The sequence below is a fragment of the Mustelus asterias genome, chromosome 9 (genome assembly GCF_964213995.1).
Source record: "Mustelus asterias chromosome 9, sMusAst1.hap1.1, whole genome shotgun sequence".
Classification (NCBI taxonomy): Eukaryota; Metazoa; Chordata; class Chondrichthyes; order Carcharhiniformes; family Triakidae; genus Mustelus; species Mustelus asterias.
Window position 1 is genome coordinate 54125611 of NC_135809.1, and position 17634 is coordinate 54143244.

The window sequence follows — 17634 nt, forward strand, 5'->3', positions numbered from 1 at the left end:
CTGTTAACATCATTTGTGTTTAAAACCCATTTGACAGCTAAGTTTATTTGGTCGTTGCTGGTTTCAGTTTTTCCCCCCCATGCCAGCTGCATGGTTTATTCATGCTGGCAAGATTCTCTGGTTGATGTTTGGAAATGCACCCAGAATGTTGCTTTTTGGATATTATTTTCCAATACTGTTGTTTATACTGCAAATTGGAGACAAACCATTTATTTTGTAATTGTAAATGAGATATAATACTAGATCATGAATAGTTCTCCACCAAAACACCCCACCCCGCCTCAGCAAAAAACAAACCAGGGTTTTTGTGGTAGGTTAGGATTCATCTTTACAATTCCAACACCTTGGGGCGGCACGGTAGCACAGTGGTTAGCACTGCTGCTTCACAGCTCCAGGGACCTGGGTTCGATTCCTGGCTTGGGTCACTGTCTGTGTGGAGTTTGCACATTCTCCTCTTGTCTGCGTGGGTTTCCTCTGGGTGCTCCGGTTTCCTCCCACAGTCCAAAGATGTGCAGGTTAGGTTGATTGGCCAGGTTAAAAAAAATTGCCCCTTAGAGTCCTGAGATGCGTAGGTTAGAGGGATTAGTGGGTAAATATGTGGGGGTAGGGCCTGGGTGGGATTGTGGTCGGTGCAGACTCGATGGGCCGAATGGCCTCCTTCTGCACTGTAGGGTTTCTTCTATGATTTCTTAGTACAGATAAAACTTTGACCAGTAGAATTAATATGAATTTTGATATATCTAATACTGAATCAAGGATATTCATCCATTTGGAGTCCTTATGATTCAACCAGTGAGTGCTCAGTGTCTGATTGATGGTATTGGTGCTAATAAATTGCTTTTGTTTGCTCACGTTTTCACACACCAACATGACTAAAGTGAAAGAGTGTGTGTGTCTCCATATTCACCCCTGTTTGTCTCACTATCTTCACTACTGGTTCTTTCTCAGTCACTTGCTGTTTTGCTCTTTCTCCCCTTTGTTAATTCTTGTTTATGTTTCTTGTGTGCCTTTTTGCTTGTGCACTGAGTGGAGAGCATGGGGTAGAGGGAGGAGGTAGAGATTAGCATGGGGGAAGTGACGACACGTGTAGCAGAGGATGTGCATAAGAGGCACACAGAAATGGAATGAAAATCTCTGTTCTTTGTTTTGGTGAGTAGTTCAAATGTAGCAGTAGCAGCGACTTTGGAGCAGGCTGCCTGTCACTCACCTCAACTTAGAAATTAGTGCATCTACCAATCAGCCATCCCTGTCCCATCCCACTCTGCTTCCTGCCTCTGAGTCAATTTTGGATCCAATGTGCCACTTTGGGCACATGGGGATAGGGCTTGGTCAAGATGCTCTTTCGAAGAATCAGTGCAAACTCGGTTGCCCGAATGGCCTCCTTCTGTACTGTAGGGATTCTATGATTTTTCCCTAAACGAGTCAGTGTTGACTATTACTGATTAATTCATGTTTATCCAAATGCAGATATATTTTGTCCCTCAGAATTCGTTCTAATAACTTTCCCAGCACTGTGATTAGACTGACTGGCCTATAATTTCCTGGTCTATGCCTACCTCCCTTTTTTAATAATGAGACAGAGTTAGCAGGTCGTCAGCCCTCTGACACCTGTGGCCAGAGAGGATTTGAAAATGACTGCCAGTGCCCCTGATATCTCCTCCCTTGCCCCCCTCATCATTTAATCCGGGCCTGTAGATTTATCCACTTTTAAGACTGCCAAACCTGCTGGGGAGGGAGACGAGAGAGGAAATTGCTGGGCCTCTGACGGAAATCTTTGTCGCTTCTTTGGACACGGGTGAGGTCCCTGAGGATTGGAGGATAGCGAATGTGGTCCCGTTGTTTAAGAAGGGTAGCAGGGATAACCCAGGAAATTATAGGCCGGTGAGCTTGACGTCCGTGGTAGGGAAGTTGTTGGAGAGGATTCTTAGAGACAGGATGTATGTGCATTTAGAACGGAACAATCTCATTAGTGACAGACAGCATGGTTTTGTAAGAGGGAGGTCGTGCCTTACAAATTTGGTGGAGTTTTTTGAGGAAGTGACAAAAACGGTTGATGAAGGAAGGGCCGTGGATGTCGTCTATATGGATTTCAGTAAGGCATTTGACAAAGTCCCACATGGCAGGTTGGTTAAGAAGGTTAAGGCTCATGGGATACAAGGAGAAGTGGCTCGATGGGTGGAGAACTGGCTTGGCCATAGGAGACAGAGGGTAGTGGTCGAAGGGTCTTTTTCCGGCTGGAGGTCTGTGACCAGTGGTGTTCCGCAGGGCTCTGTACTGGGACCTCTGCTATTTGTGATATATATAAATGATTTGGAAGAAGGTGTAACTGGTGTAATCAGCAAGTTTGCGGATGACACAAAGATGGCTGGAATTGCGGATAGCGAAGAGCATTGTCGGGCAATACAGCAGGATATAGATAGGCTGGAAAATTGGGCGGAGAGGTGGCAGATGGAATTTAATCCGGATAAATGCGAAGTGATGCATTTTGGAAGAAATAATGTAGGGAGGAGTTATGCAATAAATGGCAGAGTCATCAGGAGTATAGAAACACAGAGGGACCGAGGTGTGCAAGTCCACAAATCCTTGAAGGTGGCAACACAGGTGGAGAAGGTGGTGAAGAAGGCATATGGTATGCTTGCCTTTATAGGACGGGGTATAGAGTATAAAAGCTGGAGTCTGATGATGCAGCTGTATAGAACGCTGGTTAGGCCGCATTTGGAGTACTGCGTCCAGTTCTGGTCGCCGCACTACCAGAAGGACGTGGAGGCATTGGAGAGAGTGCAGAGAAGGTTTACCAGGATGTTGCCTGGTATGGAGGGTCTTAGCTATGAGGAGAGATTGGGTAGACTGGGGTTGTTCTCCTTGGAAAGACGGAGAATGAGGGGAGATCTAATAGAGGTATACAAGATTATGAAGGGTATAGATAGGGTGAACAGTGGGAAGCTTTTTCCCAGGTCGGAGGTGACGATCACGAGGGGTCACGGGCTCAAGCTGAGAGGGGCGAAGTATAACTCAGACATCAGAGGGACGTTTTTTACACAGAGGGTGGTGGGGGCCTGGAATGCGCTGCCAAGTAGGGTGGTGGAGGCAGGCACGCTGACATCGTTTAAGACTTACCTGGATAGTCACATGAGCAGCCTGGGAATGGAGGGATACAAACGATTGGTCTAGTTGGACCAAGGAGCGGCACAGGCTTGGAGGGCCAAAGGGCCTGTTTCCTGTGCTGTACTGTTCTTTGTTCTTTGGTGCCTCCTCTATGTTAATTTCTTCTAATATTTCACAGTCCTCCACACTGATGTCTACATCTGCATCATCATTTTCCATTGTGAAGAACGATACAAAGTTTTCATTGAGGACTGTTTGAGAGGGTAAATAACCAAATGTTACTTCTGGCTGATGCATTAGTAACAATGGAGCATACGTTATATAAATGAGATTAGAATACAATTTTTCGACGTTATTTTTAGAATATAGACTATATTACTAAAAGTAGCCATTGAAGCAGTTAAATTGAATTGGGTAAACTTTTAAAAGAACTATGTCAGAGCATTTTCTGGGGAGGAGCAGGGATTTGGGATAAGGTAGATAATTTAATCTTGGAACTCGCATCAATACAAATGCGATAGACAAATGGCCATCTAATTTGCTGAACTTGCTATGAATGCTACATCCCATCTAGTTTTTCTAAACTTTTCGTAGCAGTGAGTAAAATTTGTACGGTCAAATTAACTTAAAGTTGAAGATGCAACAACAGTGACTTGCATTGTTACCACTGAATTTTAGCTTTCTGTCTTGATTATAAAGCCATAATGTTAAGTAGCATTTGAAATTTCTTTCCTCCGTTTCCCCAAGACGATTGCTGAGTACAATTCCACAAACATCCACAAATGCATTTTTCAGTCGGCCTGGTAACTTGATTTTTCTCTCCTCCTCTCCATTGATACCAAATCTCATGTTTTTCTACCCAAGCCAGGAAGTTCTGAGGCTCCTAATTTTCACCTTTCATTCTCATAAGTATCCAAGCTGTGGCCTGTACCAACCAATGAGAAAAGTGTGTGGTCAGTTATCCCAATCCGATGTGGTACCTGCATATATGTTTCTTTAAATAGTTTTCGTTAAAAAACCCTGGGGTTAGACATGGTGCACAAAGCCTGCTTGTCGTCTTGTGTTGCACGCCTGCAACATGCTCTATTTTCAGTCACATCAACTTTGTGAATTGAATTCATCACCTATTTTTTAAAAAATGAGGTCTCCAAGACAGCTCCTGGTCCCTTCAGGAGAGGGTTCAAAGCATCTTTTATACTTTTAAGTAATCCCTTGTTTAAAGGTAAAATACAACTTGTGAACAATTAAAAAGTTATGCAATTAGCATGAACTGCAAATATTCAGTGAAGAACTTTGGAAAAATGTAAATCCTTTGATCATACTTGCTTGAAATTCTCCACTATATCAGCCCAGTCATTTCAATTGTTTTAAACTTCATAATCTGTTATTGTATGTAATAATTTTAGATTATTTTTTGAATAACCTACATAATACATAAACTGAATGCAGTCACGCTTTATATGCTTTCCTTAATGCTTGGTAATTTTATTATTTTGCACATTGCTTTGTGAAAAATTAAGTTATTTTTCATAAATAGCCTACTTTCTTTTTATTCAATCAGGTGTAAGGATGTACCTGTATCTTTCTGGAATCCATATTGGATGCTGCCCACTGGTGTTTGTGCAGTGAACTGCTTTTGGGAATCTGCATTTAGGTAGGCTGCTTTGTAATATGTATACAGAATAGTGTAATTTATATTCTGGGTTTTCAAGGATTAGTGTTATGGGGGGGGTAAAACTTGTATTTGGAAAATGAGCAAAAATAGTTACAAGTTGTTAGTTTTGATACACATGCATGCAAATGAATGCTTACGTGTGGAGAGGCATACATGCTGGAGGATTCACTGACCCCGTCAGACAACCCGCGGGGATCCTGATGCCCCGCTGAATGGGGCGTCGGCCAAAAACTGAGATTCTTAATGGGCATAAAGGCAATTGGGATTGACACGACTTGCCCCGCTGGCCCCAATTGAGCAGCAACCCAATTATTATGTAAACCTGTTAAGTGTCATACAATTAGCGGGCAGGACAGCCCTTTCAGTGGCCTCCCACCATTCACCTGCCTTTTCGGGGGGGGGAAACTGCACTGGGTGAGCTCTGGTGCTGGTAATGACCAATGTGGACCTGGCATGCTGGACCCCAGTGTCCAGGTCCAGTAGCCATTTGCCCCTCCATCAGGCTGTAGAGGGAGGGACCCCAAAGGGTCCTGGGGGGTTGGATAGGCTGGGGCCAGAGGATGGAGAATTGTAAGTATTTCACCCTTATTCAAAAAAGGTTGCAAAGCTAAGTTTAGCACCTGCAGGCCAAACAGTTCAACTTTGGTGGTGGAAAACGTTCAGAAATAATACGTTGGGACAAAATTATTAATAGTCACTTGGGGAAATGTGAATTAATTAAGGAAAGCTGGCATGGATTTGTTACGGGCAAATTGTGTTTAACTAACTTGCTTGAGTATTTTTTTTGATGAGGTAACAAAGACAGTTAATGAGGATAATACTGTTGATGTGGTGTACATGGACTTCCAAAAGGCATTTGGAGTGCTGTACAACAGACCTGTGAGCAAAATTATAGCTCATGGAATAAAAGGGACAGTAGCAACTTGGATATAAAATTGGCTGAATGGCAAGAAATGATGAGTAGCAGTTTATGAATTTTTTCCAGTCTGGAGGAAAATTGGTAGTGGATTTTTCCAGGCAGCTGTGTTAGGACCTTGCTCTTCCTGATATATATTAATGATCTAGACCTTGGTGTACAGGGACAATTTTTAAATTTGTGGATGATATGAACCTTGGAAGTATTGTGAACAGTGAAGAGGATAATGTGAAACTTCAAAAGGATGTAGGCAGGAAAAATAGGTTGGTAGTGTGAGTGGACAAGTGGTAGATTAAATTGATGCAAAGAAATGTGAAGTGATTCAATTTAGTAGTTAGAATTTGGAGAAACAAAGCAAAACAAAGGAAACTATTCTAAAGGGGGCGCTGGAGCAGAGGGATCTGGGTGTATGTGTGCATAAGTCATTGAAGGTGGCAGAATAGGTTGAAAACATGGTTAATAAAGCATGCAATGTCCTCAGCTTTATTAAAAGGACAAATGATACAAAAGCAAGGAAGTTGTGCTAAACTTTCATAGAACGCTGTTTCGGCCTCAACAGTGGTATCGTGTCCATTTCTGTATGCCACACTTTAGGAAAGATACGAAGATTGATAAATTCCCTGGACCTGAAGAGCTACATCCAGATGGTACATCTTTCAGCACCATCTTTGAAAGAGGTGGCTATAGAGATAATGGGGGCATTGGTGGTTCATGCAGACTGGAAAATAAGAAATGTATTCTTACTATTTAAGAAGGGAAAGCCTGAGAAAATAGAGAACTACAGATGTACAAACATACAAATTAGGAGCAGATTAAGACTAATTAAGACCACTTGGCCTTTCAAGCCTGCTCTACCATTCAATAAAATCATGGCTGATCTGATTGTGACCTTTCACCCTCTCGCTTATTAAGAATATATCTAACTCTGCCTGTAAAAAAAAATCAAAGACTTTGCTTCCACAGCCTTTTTAGGAAGTGACTTCCAAAGATTCACAACCCTCCGAGAGAAAAATAAATTCCTCATATCTCTGTCCCAAGTTGGCAACCCCTTATTTTTAAACAATTCCAGATTCTCCCACAAGAGGAAACATCCTTTCCAGACCAATCCAATCAAAACCCCAGGATCTTTTATAATTAAGTTCAATCCAGATCCGTTAGAATCCATTATAAAGGGTGGGATTTTTTAGACATGTGGAAGATAATATGATTGGGCAGAATCAACATGGATTTATGAAAGGGATATTATATTTGACAAATCTATTGGAGCTTTTCAGGGTGTTACTTGTAGCATTGATAAAGAAGAACCAGTAGGTGTGGGATTTGGATTTTTCGAAGACTTTTGATAACGTCTCACACAGGAAGCTAGTAAACAAAATTTGAACACATGGGGTTGTGGGTAACATACTGGAATCGACTGAGAATTGGTTAACAGACAGAAAACAGTAGAAAATGGTTATTCTCAGGATGGCAGACTGTGTTATTAGTTGGGATTAATAAATTATAATTTATTATTTATTATTATTGCAAGGATGAGTGCTGGAGCCACAGCTGAGCACAATCTATATAAATGATTTGGATGTGAGGGCCAAATGTAATATTTCCAAGTTTGCTGGTGACCTAAAACTAGGTGGGAATGTAAGTTGTGAAGAGGATGCAAGGGGGCTTCAAGGGGATTTGGGCGGTTTAAGTGAATGGGCAAGAACATGGGAGATGGAATATAGTGGAATGGCAGGATTATCTTGCAAGGAAACTGGGCCTGTATTGTCTGGAATTTAGAAGAGGAGAGATGATCTCATTGAAACTTATAAAATTCTTACAGGGAATGGCAGGGTAGATGCGGATAGGATGTTTTCCCTGGCTGGTGAACCTAGAATAAGGGGACACAGTTTCGGAATAAGGGATAGACCATTTGAGACTAGAGATGAGGAGGAATCTCTTCATTCAGAGTGGTGAATCTTTGGAATTCTCTACCTCAGAGGCTGTGGAAGCGTTGGATACTAATGACATCAAGGGATATGGGGTAAAATGACATAGAGCTAGATGATCAGCCACAACCTGTTTAAATGGGAGAACAGGCTCATACTCCTGCTTCTCTGTTCTATGAAAGCATTAAAGAGAATTTGGAAAAGATTCACAAGATGGGTTCCATGGTGAGAAAGTTCAGTTACATAGATTGGAGATGTTGGGACTGTTTTCTTGAGAGAAGAGATTTGATAGAGATATTCAAAATCATGAAGGTAAATCTGCTCCCATTGGTGGAAGGATCAAGAACAAGATGGCAGAGATTTAAGGTGTTTGGCAAAAGAAGCAATGAAGACACAAGAAGCTTTGTTACACAGTGAGTGGTTGGGATCTGGAATGCACTGCCTGACAGTGTGGACGCAGGTTTAATCGAGGTATTCAAGAGGGAATAAGATTATTATGTGAAGAGGAAGAATGTACAGGGCTATGGGGAGATGGCAGGGAGTCATGCAGACACAACAGGGTAAATGGCCTCCTGTGTTGTAACAGTTTTGTGATCCTGAGTCTATCATCTCTTTCAATTCTATATTGTTTTTCTAGTTTGACGGCTATCATCATAGAAATATGTTTCTATTTTTTTCCTTACAAAGTCAGTATCTGGTACTTGTGGCTATAACTGACACTGCTTCAAGAATTATATATTATAACTGCTTTTGTTCTGCCCTCCACAGACTTGAGGTAATCCAGAACTCTCTTACCTGTATCCGAACTTGCATTAAGTATCAAGTCAGCACTTCTTGCTGACTTTGTCTCCAAGTTAAGCAACACCTCAATTTTAAAACTCCCATCCTTGTATCAATTTCTGTCATGACCTTGCCCCTTCCTATCTATGTAATCTCTTCCAGCCCCATAACACTCTGGAAATTTGTGCTCCTTCAATTCTGGCCTCTTGTGTATCCCAATTTTTATCGCACATCATAGCTGTCAAGGCCTGAAGTTAGAATTGCCTGACTAAATCTGTTCAGTCTCCTTCCTCCTTAAAACCTACCTCTTTGGTTAAGTTTTTGATCATCTGCCTTAATGTCTCCTTATGTGGTTCAATGTTAAATTTTCTTTGGAGATATTTCTCTGAAGCATTTTGGAACTTACAACTTTAAGAGTACTTACTACATTAAAAAGGAACGATATTAATGCAAGGAGGTCTTGTAACACAGTGGATCGCGTCCCTACTTCTGAACCAAATACTCCAGGTTCCATTCCCATTCCAGAATTTGATGGTCATGGAAGGTGAGTTAATAACATAGCCAAACAGGCTGATTATCAACCTACAAGTCCTTCCATGGGAGAATCTCCTGGTCATCTATGCTTGATGTGGAATGGTGCCTCTGGTGACAGGCTAGAGGCCTGTTCCATGAAGAACTAGTTACAAAAACAGAAGTAAGCATGTGCTCCATTTGCCTTCCCCTGTGTCTCCAGACAGGGGAAGAGTATGAAAAAGAATGTTAATGTAAGTTGTTGGTCCCAGTTGCTTTTTCTGACTCAGTTGTCCTGCCTTAGTTCAGTTCAGCCAATGTAAGAAATTTGCATTGAGCTTCTGAATACAAGTAGAGACAGGTGCCACAGTATGATTGTCTCTGGGCATTCCTTTCATTGATGCTTCCCTTCTGCCTCTTGACTCAAGTATCCACCTCTTCCTCTGCTTCAGTCAATTTCCTATCTCTTTTTAGATTTTCCTTTGAATTCCCTCTGTTTTCAGCTTCTATAGCATTTCCAATAGTCTTTTATAGGGACCTTTATTGATCTATTTTTGGAAAGGTTGATGCACCATGATTTTTAGTTGATGTCTGGCACCAATTTCTCCAAAATGTGAGAGCTTGATCAGGTGAGTCTTGAAGCGACGTTCGTTGCTATTTTACTAATCATTTATCTATAGTTGATATATTGGTAGTTGTCTGATTTAGTTTTACATCCTTTTGCAGATGGTTACTTTACAAATAAGGGAAGAATCTGTGCAACCTTCCAAAGTCCAGTGATTTCATCATGAACATCTGTACCCATATTTTTATTTTGTAAAGTAGAAAGCTTTCTAGTCCAAATTTGAGCATGATCCATAGTTTTTGATATGCTCTATGAATCTGTTTCTAATGTAGCAATTTGAGCTGTACATTTCACGAAATGGGCAAGTCAACCAAGTTACAATTAGAATCAGTGCAGAAGAGGCCATTTGGCCCATCGAGTCTGCACTGACTCTGACAGAGTATCTTACCCAGGCCCTTTTCCCCCACCCTGTAACCCCACACATTTTCCATGGCTATTCCACCTAACCTACACATCTTGGGACACTAAGGGGCAATTTAGCATGGCCAATACACCTAGCATTCACACCATTGGATTGTGGGGGAAAAACTGGAGCACCCGGAAAGCAGATACAGGGAGAATGCGCAAATTCCACACAGACAGTCACACTAGGCCTGAATTGAACATGGAATTGTACATGGGTCCCTGGCACTGAGGCAGCACTGTGCCTGCCCATTGATAATGTTTTTTTTGTGACAAAAAGGTGTCGTAAACGATCTCATCTTGAAAAGCTGATGATTTTAAATTTTAAAATCACTTACTTCCACTCACCACTGCTCAGGAATTCAGCTCTTTATGTTTGGTCCAAGAGTTGTGATGAGGCAATGGTGAACAAATTGATGGTACTGTTAACAATACCTTCAGTAACTTTGCTACTGATTGAGAGCAGACTGATTGGGTGGTAATTAATCAGCTTCAATCTGTCTGCTTTTTGAGGACAGGAAATACCTGGGCAATTTTCTACTTTGACAATGTGCTTAAATGGACAGAAATTAGCATTCTGTTGATCAAAATATTTGTCTTTGATATTTACTATTTAGCGTGTAGACTTTAAATTACAGTTTAATACTTCCAATGTTAGCTAGTTGTTTAGCGCAAGATGATGTTCATATAGTAATTTTTAACAAATTTCAGTTGGTACCATTTTAAAGGCTGCCAATCTTGTTGTGCTGTTGTAAAATAGATGAGTGTTATGGAAAAAAATTGTTATTTCAGTGGTCATATTGCAGTGTGCTGTAGAAATTTTAATTCAGGATGTCTTGTCAAAAGTGATCAATGATTTGCGTTGAAAAACATGACAGTACAACAATTAGATCACTGCATCCCTTGCATTCAGTTTGTGCTGTAGTCATGACTTAATCCTAAATACAATTGATTCATATCAGTGATGAGCAACCTAGGCAAGTGATGGGCCATATGAGTGGCCTTCCTATATCTCCATGGGCTGCTAGTTGAAATCAGGCTTGTTCACTTAGCATGACCCCATAAATAAGATTAAGTACATTCAATACATGCTGAAGATTTCATAATGAGTTAAAGAAACTGCTGAATCATTTATATATTAATAGAACTAGCATCAACTTCAAATGGTAAAAACAAAATAAATATTTACACTTTGGAAGCAGAGAGCGCTCAGGCCCCCTCACAATCAATGTTGTGTGCAGTCTGTATGCATCTCACTTGCTCTTGCTTTATGTGCGTATCACTTCAGTCATACCAGTAGGAAAAAAAACAACACAGAATGTGGCAGCCCTGCACGTGGGTCACGGTCAACAAAATGTCTCGTGGGCCTCACTTAGAAACCAGATGGGCAGCATGTGGCTCCATTATTAAAATTGGCTGCTTTGTGATTCCCGAGCAGCTGATCATAATCTAATGAAGCCCTTAAACCATGAAGTTAAATCTTGCGTCTATTACATATTTTACATATGGATGTTAACACAGACAAATCTATATCATCATCGTCAAACCCTCTAAATGTGGGTGATGTCATGAAGTTTTACAGCATGGAAAGAGGCCCTTCAGCCCATCATATCTGTGCCAGCCACCAAGCACCTAACTAGACTAATCCTGGAGCCATAGCTTTTTGGGCAGAGAGGACAAGCTTTCTCCTCTTCTGCTTTCACCACTTCTCTGCAGTAGAGTTTTAATGAGGTAAATTTCCGATTGTGTTGTGACTTGTTGGATGAAGCACTGACATATGGTTCAGTTTGCAATAAGTTTCTCGCATGCTATTGTTATTGCAGGGGTGACGTCAGAAGTCAATGAACACTTGCCATATCTCAGCAACCTCTTTTCTCAATAGTTCACCAGAAGAGGCGATCCAACACAGAATAAACAGTGCCAGCGCAGCCTTCCAAAAATTGCAGAGATCTGTATAACTGGACAAAAGCTTTAGTCTACAACGTTGTTGTTGTCACCATTCTTCTATATGCCAATAAGACTTGGGTCATCTATTAGAGGCACCTCTGGGTGCTGGAGTATTTCCAACAGCAGTGTCTCTGTAGGTTACTCAATTTGTGAGCAGACAGGCAAACAAACTCTGGCATTCTAACAGAAGCCAGTTTTCTAACTTTGCTACCATGCTCATGTGATTTAAACTGCCATGATTTCTCCCCTCGCCACCTGTCCATAAAAAAGATATTTTAGTTGATAAGTGGTGTGCATTTTCCAACCCAGAGTTTTGGTGTGATCCAATTTTCATAGCAAACACAAAATTGGATGAACTCTGAGGGTTAGTTTATTTGAGTGCAGGGGGAGTTTGCTACATCATTCTCTCTGCACTCACACGCAGTAAAGAGGAATTGAAGATTTACAGGGCAAAGACCACAGAGAAAATAATTATTGTTCACCCGAGGGCTGAGTCCAAAATCAAAGTCCAATGGTGAATCCCTTTGCAGGCCAGCAGGCTGGACAGATGACAGAATAATTTATTTTTCCAGTAGAATTAATGATACAAAATATCTAGTAGAAACAGTGGAGATGGGGCCAGGCATTCTAACCTGAACAGAGCCCCCTTTTTGTACTGTTACAAGGTAGATGGAAAGATGGCAGACTGAGCTTTGCAGCTCTGCAAGGCAATATTACTGGTTTTGGGAAGTGGGGGGGGGGGGGGGGTTGCCTTTGAATTTGGCTTTGCAGCCCTCAAAGATCATTTGTTTCTCTTCCGAATTAACGATATGCAAATTTCTTCAATATTGCCAAATAGCTCTGTGGGTCACAAACAGATATTGCTTCAGCCATTTTAAAAACCCAATTTTCCAGTTTTAAAATTTTAGGAATTAGTCAGAAAACGGTCTAGCCCCCTGCCAACATAAAGTAGAGGATGGGTTTGAATTATGTTTTGGGACTGTACAATGAACATCTTAATTGTAAAGGAGTATGAACATAGGAAGATAGATTTTACTTTCATTTTCTACAATTGCTGAGGCTACCACATGGCACTTCTGGCTTGGGTATTATAGCATTGACTATATGCAGAGTAACAAGTTCCTGTAACTATAACACAACCACAAGAGAGTATTCTTCCTCAAATGTGAATCTTCAATGCTAGCAGCCTTATTTATTATCAGATTAGAGGCAATTAATTCTGTAGATTTTTCTCATTTAGGGATTTGTTAAGGCCACCAAAATGCCACGGACCTCTCAGACAAAGAAGATCATGATTTCATAATTGGAAGAGTTGAGGCTTAATTTGGTTAAAACTGGGAATGTCTCAGATTTTCACTTCAGCTGTGAAGATAAATATGGGCATATAAGGGCATTTATACTCATTTGAATCTTGTATTGAATTGTTGAACTACTCGATGGCATATGAAATAGGTCAATGATACGGTTGTGGCTACAAATCTCTTTTTTTTTAAACTTACGGTGTGAGGGCAAAAGTTGAAAATTTTCCCTGCTCACCTACATGAGGATGCCATTCCTAAGGCAAACTACATTTGTTGTAGTCCTTCAATGACATAGCTAAGCTATACAAGTCACAATCCATGTCTCATTCTGATTTGAGCTGGTCTAAATTGAAGGTGCAATAGGAGTACTGCTATTTGGATCAGTGTTTCAAAATAAGAGAGTCAAATATCCTATTGGGCAGCATTCCTGATCACTGTCCGCCAAATTATTTTGGAATGCACATGTGTCTTGACCTCAGGTGGGGATAAGATCTGTCTTGGCTATGGTTTTATCCACATTTTACCAGCACTGATGTTTTGGCGTGCACATGACGAATGGCTACTTGGCTAATATCTGGAGTGCAGCCATTATCTATAGAACTGTGCTCAAACGTGGATCAACACGTTTGAGATGAGTATTTCTGCAGCGTAAATCTTTTTTTTGCTCTTGCCTGTCTGACTGAGATGGTAACTTCATTAATTACCTAAGAATGGACAACTGTGTTTTGGGAGTCTGTCCTCATTGGGTTGAGATCTTTCTAAGCTCCATTTCTTTCAGAATATTTGTTGCCAATAATGAGAGATTAGGTTTGATCCAAAAATTGTGAAACAATTGTGTATAATTTGTTGCCAATAATAAATTGTGAAACAATTGTATATAAAGAAAAAGAACGATACCACACATTCAACATATTGTTTTAATTTGGAGAAATGTTGCAGTGACTCCAGAGAGATAAAATGTTAACCAAAACTGATAATTAAGAAAATTAATAGATTTTTTGAAAATTATCTGTGAATGCAGTGGAAATTAATTTTAATAATACCAGAAGTATTGGCTGTACCCTTAGCATCTAATTTGGAGACGGGGTTGTATAGACATTGGGACATACTGAAGAGTAGTTAATCATTCAGACTTAAGTGTAAAGAAAACTGAAATGTGTGGTCCACTGATCCATATAGGCCATGAGTGTTCAGATTTCAAAGAGTATTGTAGAATGAAACTTCTATTCATTGGCTTCCTTTTTATTAAAAAGGTAAAACCATCTTGAGTATAAAGGGGTAATTTTTACCTTCAGCACCTGATCAGTAACCTCTTGACCATTGTAAAACATACGTGAATTTCACCCTATTAGAATCTATTGAAGTAAAATCTGACACATTCGTTATTCACCTTCACTATGGTACAATGGTGGTATAATAACCAGCAGTGAAGGTGAAAATACCCATTTAATTTTCTCTTGTGAAATGGATTTCTGGGTTGCATCAGTTCACAAAGGAAAAACTCATTTTTGAGGGGAAGATACATAGGTGTATGATTGTTTATACAGTAGGGACCTGAATATTCCGCATTCCAAGATATATTTTAATCAAAATCTTAATTCCACAGGCATGAAGTAGGAACTTGGAACCCTGCAGACTCATCGAAAAACTCTTCTTGGAGGATGCATCTGGCCGTGGTAGCTTGTGGACAGAGACTGGAGGAAACTTTAACAATGCTGAAGTCTGCAGTTTTATTTAGTCAGAAGCCACTTCACTTCCACATATTTGCAGAAGATGACCTCCATCAGAAGTTCAATAGCTCAGTATGTACCTACATTGATATTTAACACACTTTTTTGTTTAACAGGTTTAGAAAGAAATTTGATAAGTGTCCACGAGCATTTCGAATTTGATTAATTCAGAAGTTCGAAAAATATTTCTAATTAATGTAGTTACTGCACCATTTTCCCTTTTCTCATCTTGCAGTGTTAAATATGTCTTGTACTCGGGATGACCTCCTCTTTGGCATCAGTTGGTGCCATTGTTTAGATAGCTGTGTGGTGACTGTGGCCCTGTAGTAACTCACTTAGTTATTTTTCTACCCACCCCAGAATGAAAAGATACTTGATCATCACTTATCATTAGATTGGCAATAGAAATTGTTTCAATGTGTATTTATTTTATTTTGAGGTAGCGCATTCCTGGAAATGAATTTTGATAGACATCCTGTTAGTAATGTATCTCTATTTTGCACACAGTTGGAAACCTGGAAAAAAGCATTTCATCAGAAATTTAGTCACACCATCTACCCAATAACATTTCCAGCTGAGACTGCAGCGGTATGGAAGAAATTGTTCAAGCCCTGTGCTTCACAGAGACTCTTTCTACCTGTAAGATTGATTCTGTGTTATAGTTACTTAATGACTTCTCTATGAATGAAATGATCAGAAGAAACTGTTTAATTAAGAATGTTACCATGGTTCTTTGTTCAGATACTGTCTCAATGTGGGACTTTTTCTGAAGCTGTAAAGCCAAAAATAAAAGTGAAAGCTGGGATTCTCCCAGCCTGCTGCGCTGCTCGAGTAACACAGTGAGCCGGGAGACATCAGCGGGGGCCTGTAGTGGGACTCGTGAAAGGTGACCAGCCGATTGTGAGTCTCCCATGCTCTTTTATCTGACGTAATAGGCGCGGGGCTGATTGCCATATGGAAATAGCTATTTCCATATGATTAGCCGGTTCAGGACAGTAGTCTCCGGGCCCGCTAGTGTTCTCCTTCCCGGTCGGGTGAGGTTCCCACCAACGGGATTTGCAATTGCTTCCCACCAACTATGAACAGGCGTGCTCATCCCGCTTGTGGGGATTACGGCCCCCCTCTCTGACAGGTCGGGGATGGGGGTTGTGTCCCTTGGGCACTGCCCACTGGGCCCCCGGCAGTGCCCAGGTGGCAGGGCCTACTGGGGGAGGGAGGGGCGATGGGTGGTAGGTGCCGGCGGGGGGGGGGGGGGGGGGCGGGGATCGAAGCCAGCGATTGTGTAGGGGGGAGATCAGGAGTGGGGAAGTATTCAGAGGATTGGGACTGGCCTTGGGGGGTGGGGGGGGGGTGTCGATGATTGAGGAGGGGAGGGGTGGCCAGCAATTGGGTGGGGGCTGTGGTGGGAGGGGAAGGCCAGCAATGGAGGGGGCATGGGCTCTGCTGGAACCCCCATCCCCGATCACTGGCCTGCCAGAGCCCCCTTACCCTCCCACACCGCCCCTGCCCAATTGCTGCCCACCCTTCTCCTCCTCAATCGCCAATACTCCTTCCCCCTAGGCCAGTCCCAATCCCCCAAACACTCCCACCGTGCCACATTTCCCCCCAGGCAGGTCAATGTTCAGGGTCGGGGAGGCCGATGATCGGTGGGGAGGGGGAGGTAGAGTGGTCAGGGAGGCCAGCGATCGGGGAGGTGGTCGGAGATAATCTCAGGGTGGCTAGAGATGGGGCGCTGGTGTGCATGCGTTGATCTCTCCACAGACAGATTGGTGCATACGCAGTGGCCCGCTCAGCACTATGCTGCTGGCCACTTCAGCAGGAGTAGATCCCGCCCCCTACTTTCCAGATGAATCTCTCTGAGACACTGTGATGCACAGGGTGCCGAATATTCATGAAACTAAGTACACCCAAAGAACAGGTGGGAAAATTTCCCATTTTCCCATTTTTGGGCACTTAGTTTTTTTTGTGGGGGAATCCCAGCTGTAATTTTTCAAGGAAATATGTAGAAGTCCCTGTTGATTTTCTGCAGTTAAGTGCATTAGGTTAGTTTTGGCATTCATTTTCGCTTCCTGTTCAAATAACCATAACATCAGAAATGGGTATTTCGATACATCTTCAGCTGACTCCAGTTTGTGGTATTAAAGGTGGAGAAATTTTGTCCTGGTCAGCAGTTCAATCAGGTTCGCTGTGAGATACTCTGTCACAAAATGGATTATGGTTGGATTCAAGACAGTAGTTATTATCTGTTCATACTTCTAGTCAAAATATCCAGTTGAGGAAAATTAGCTGAAGTAACTTTGATATTGTAACAGCAGATAGAGTAACCTTCATTCAGTATCCTGCAGTCAGTGCTGGAGTTGAGATGGCAAATTAACTGCAAATTACATGGCAGAGAGTGTTTTTTCATATGACCAAGTGTCATCTTGGAGAGGGGGAAACCCAGTGTGATTCCTGTCAGCGCAGGTGACACGATCATGATCGTCCAACACTTTGTAATTTTTTTGCGAGGGGTGTGTTTTGTGCCGTCATTGAGAGAGGCATGACCTAAATATGCCAGCAAGTCTGATTCCTCTGTGATCACCATTTTTAAAGGGCACCCTGATCTTAATATTAATGATCCCTGCCCATCGCCGGCATCATCCACTCCCATCCCACATGAGTGAGCCTCCCAATATGGGGTTGGCTAAGGGCCCCACCCCTACTGAATCCATCCTCGGG

General features: G+C 41.7%; 1 protein-coding gene across 3 annotated transcripts in view; it reads left to right on the forward strand.

Moving 5' to 3' along the window:
* The window catches only part of gxylt1b (glucoside xylosyltransferase 1b), a 60114-nt gene that overhangs the window by 12411 nt on the left and 30069 nt on the right, over positions 1-17634 (forward strand). For 2 of the 3 annotated variants that reach the window (XM_078220215.1, XM_078220217.1), the window contains exons 2-4: positions 4667-4759; positions 14793-14988; positions 15424-15555. In XM_078220215.1, coding sequence (XP_078076341.1) covers positions 4667-4759; positions 14793-14988; positions 15424-15555 — 421 coding nt within the window. The remainder of the gene's footprint in view (positions 1-4666; positions 4760-14792; positions 14989-15423; positions 15556-17634) is intronic. The other variant, XM_078220218.1, reaches the window with a different exon arrangement.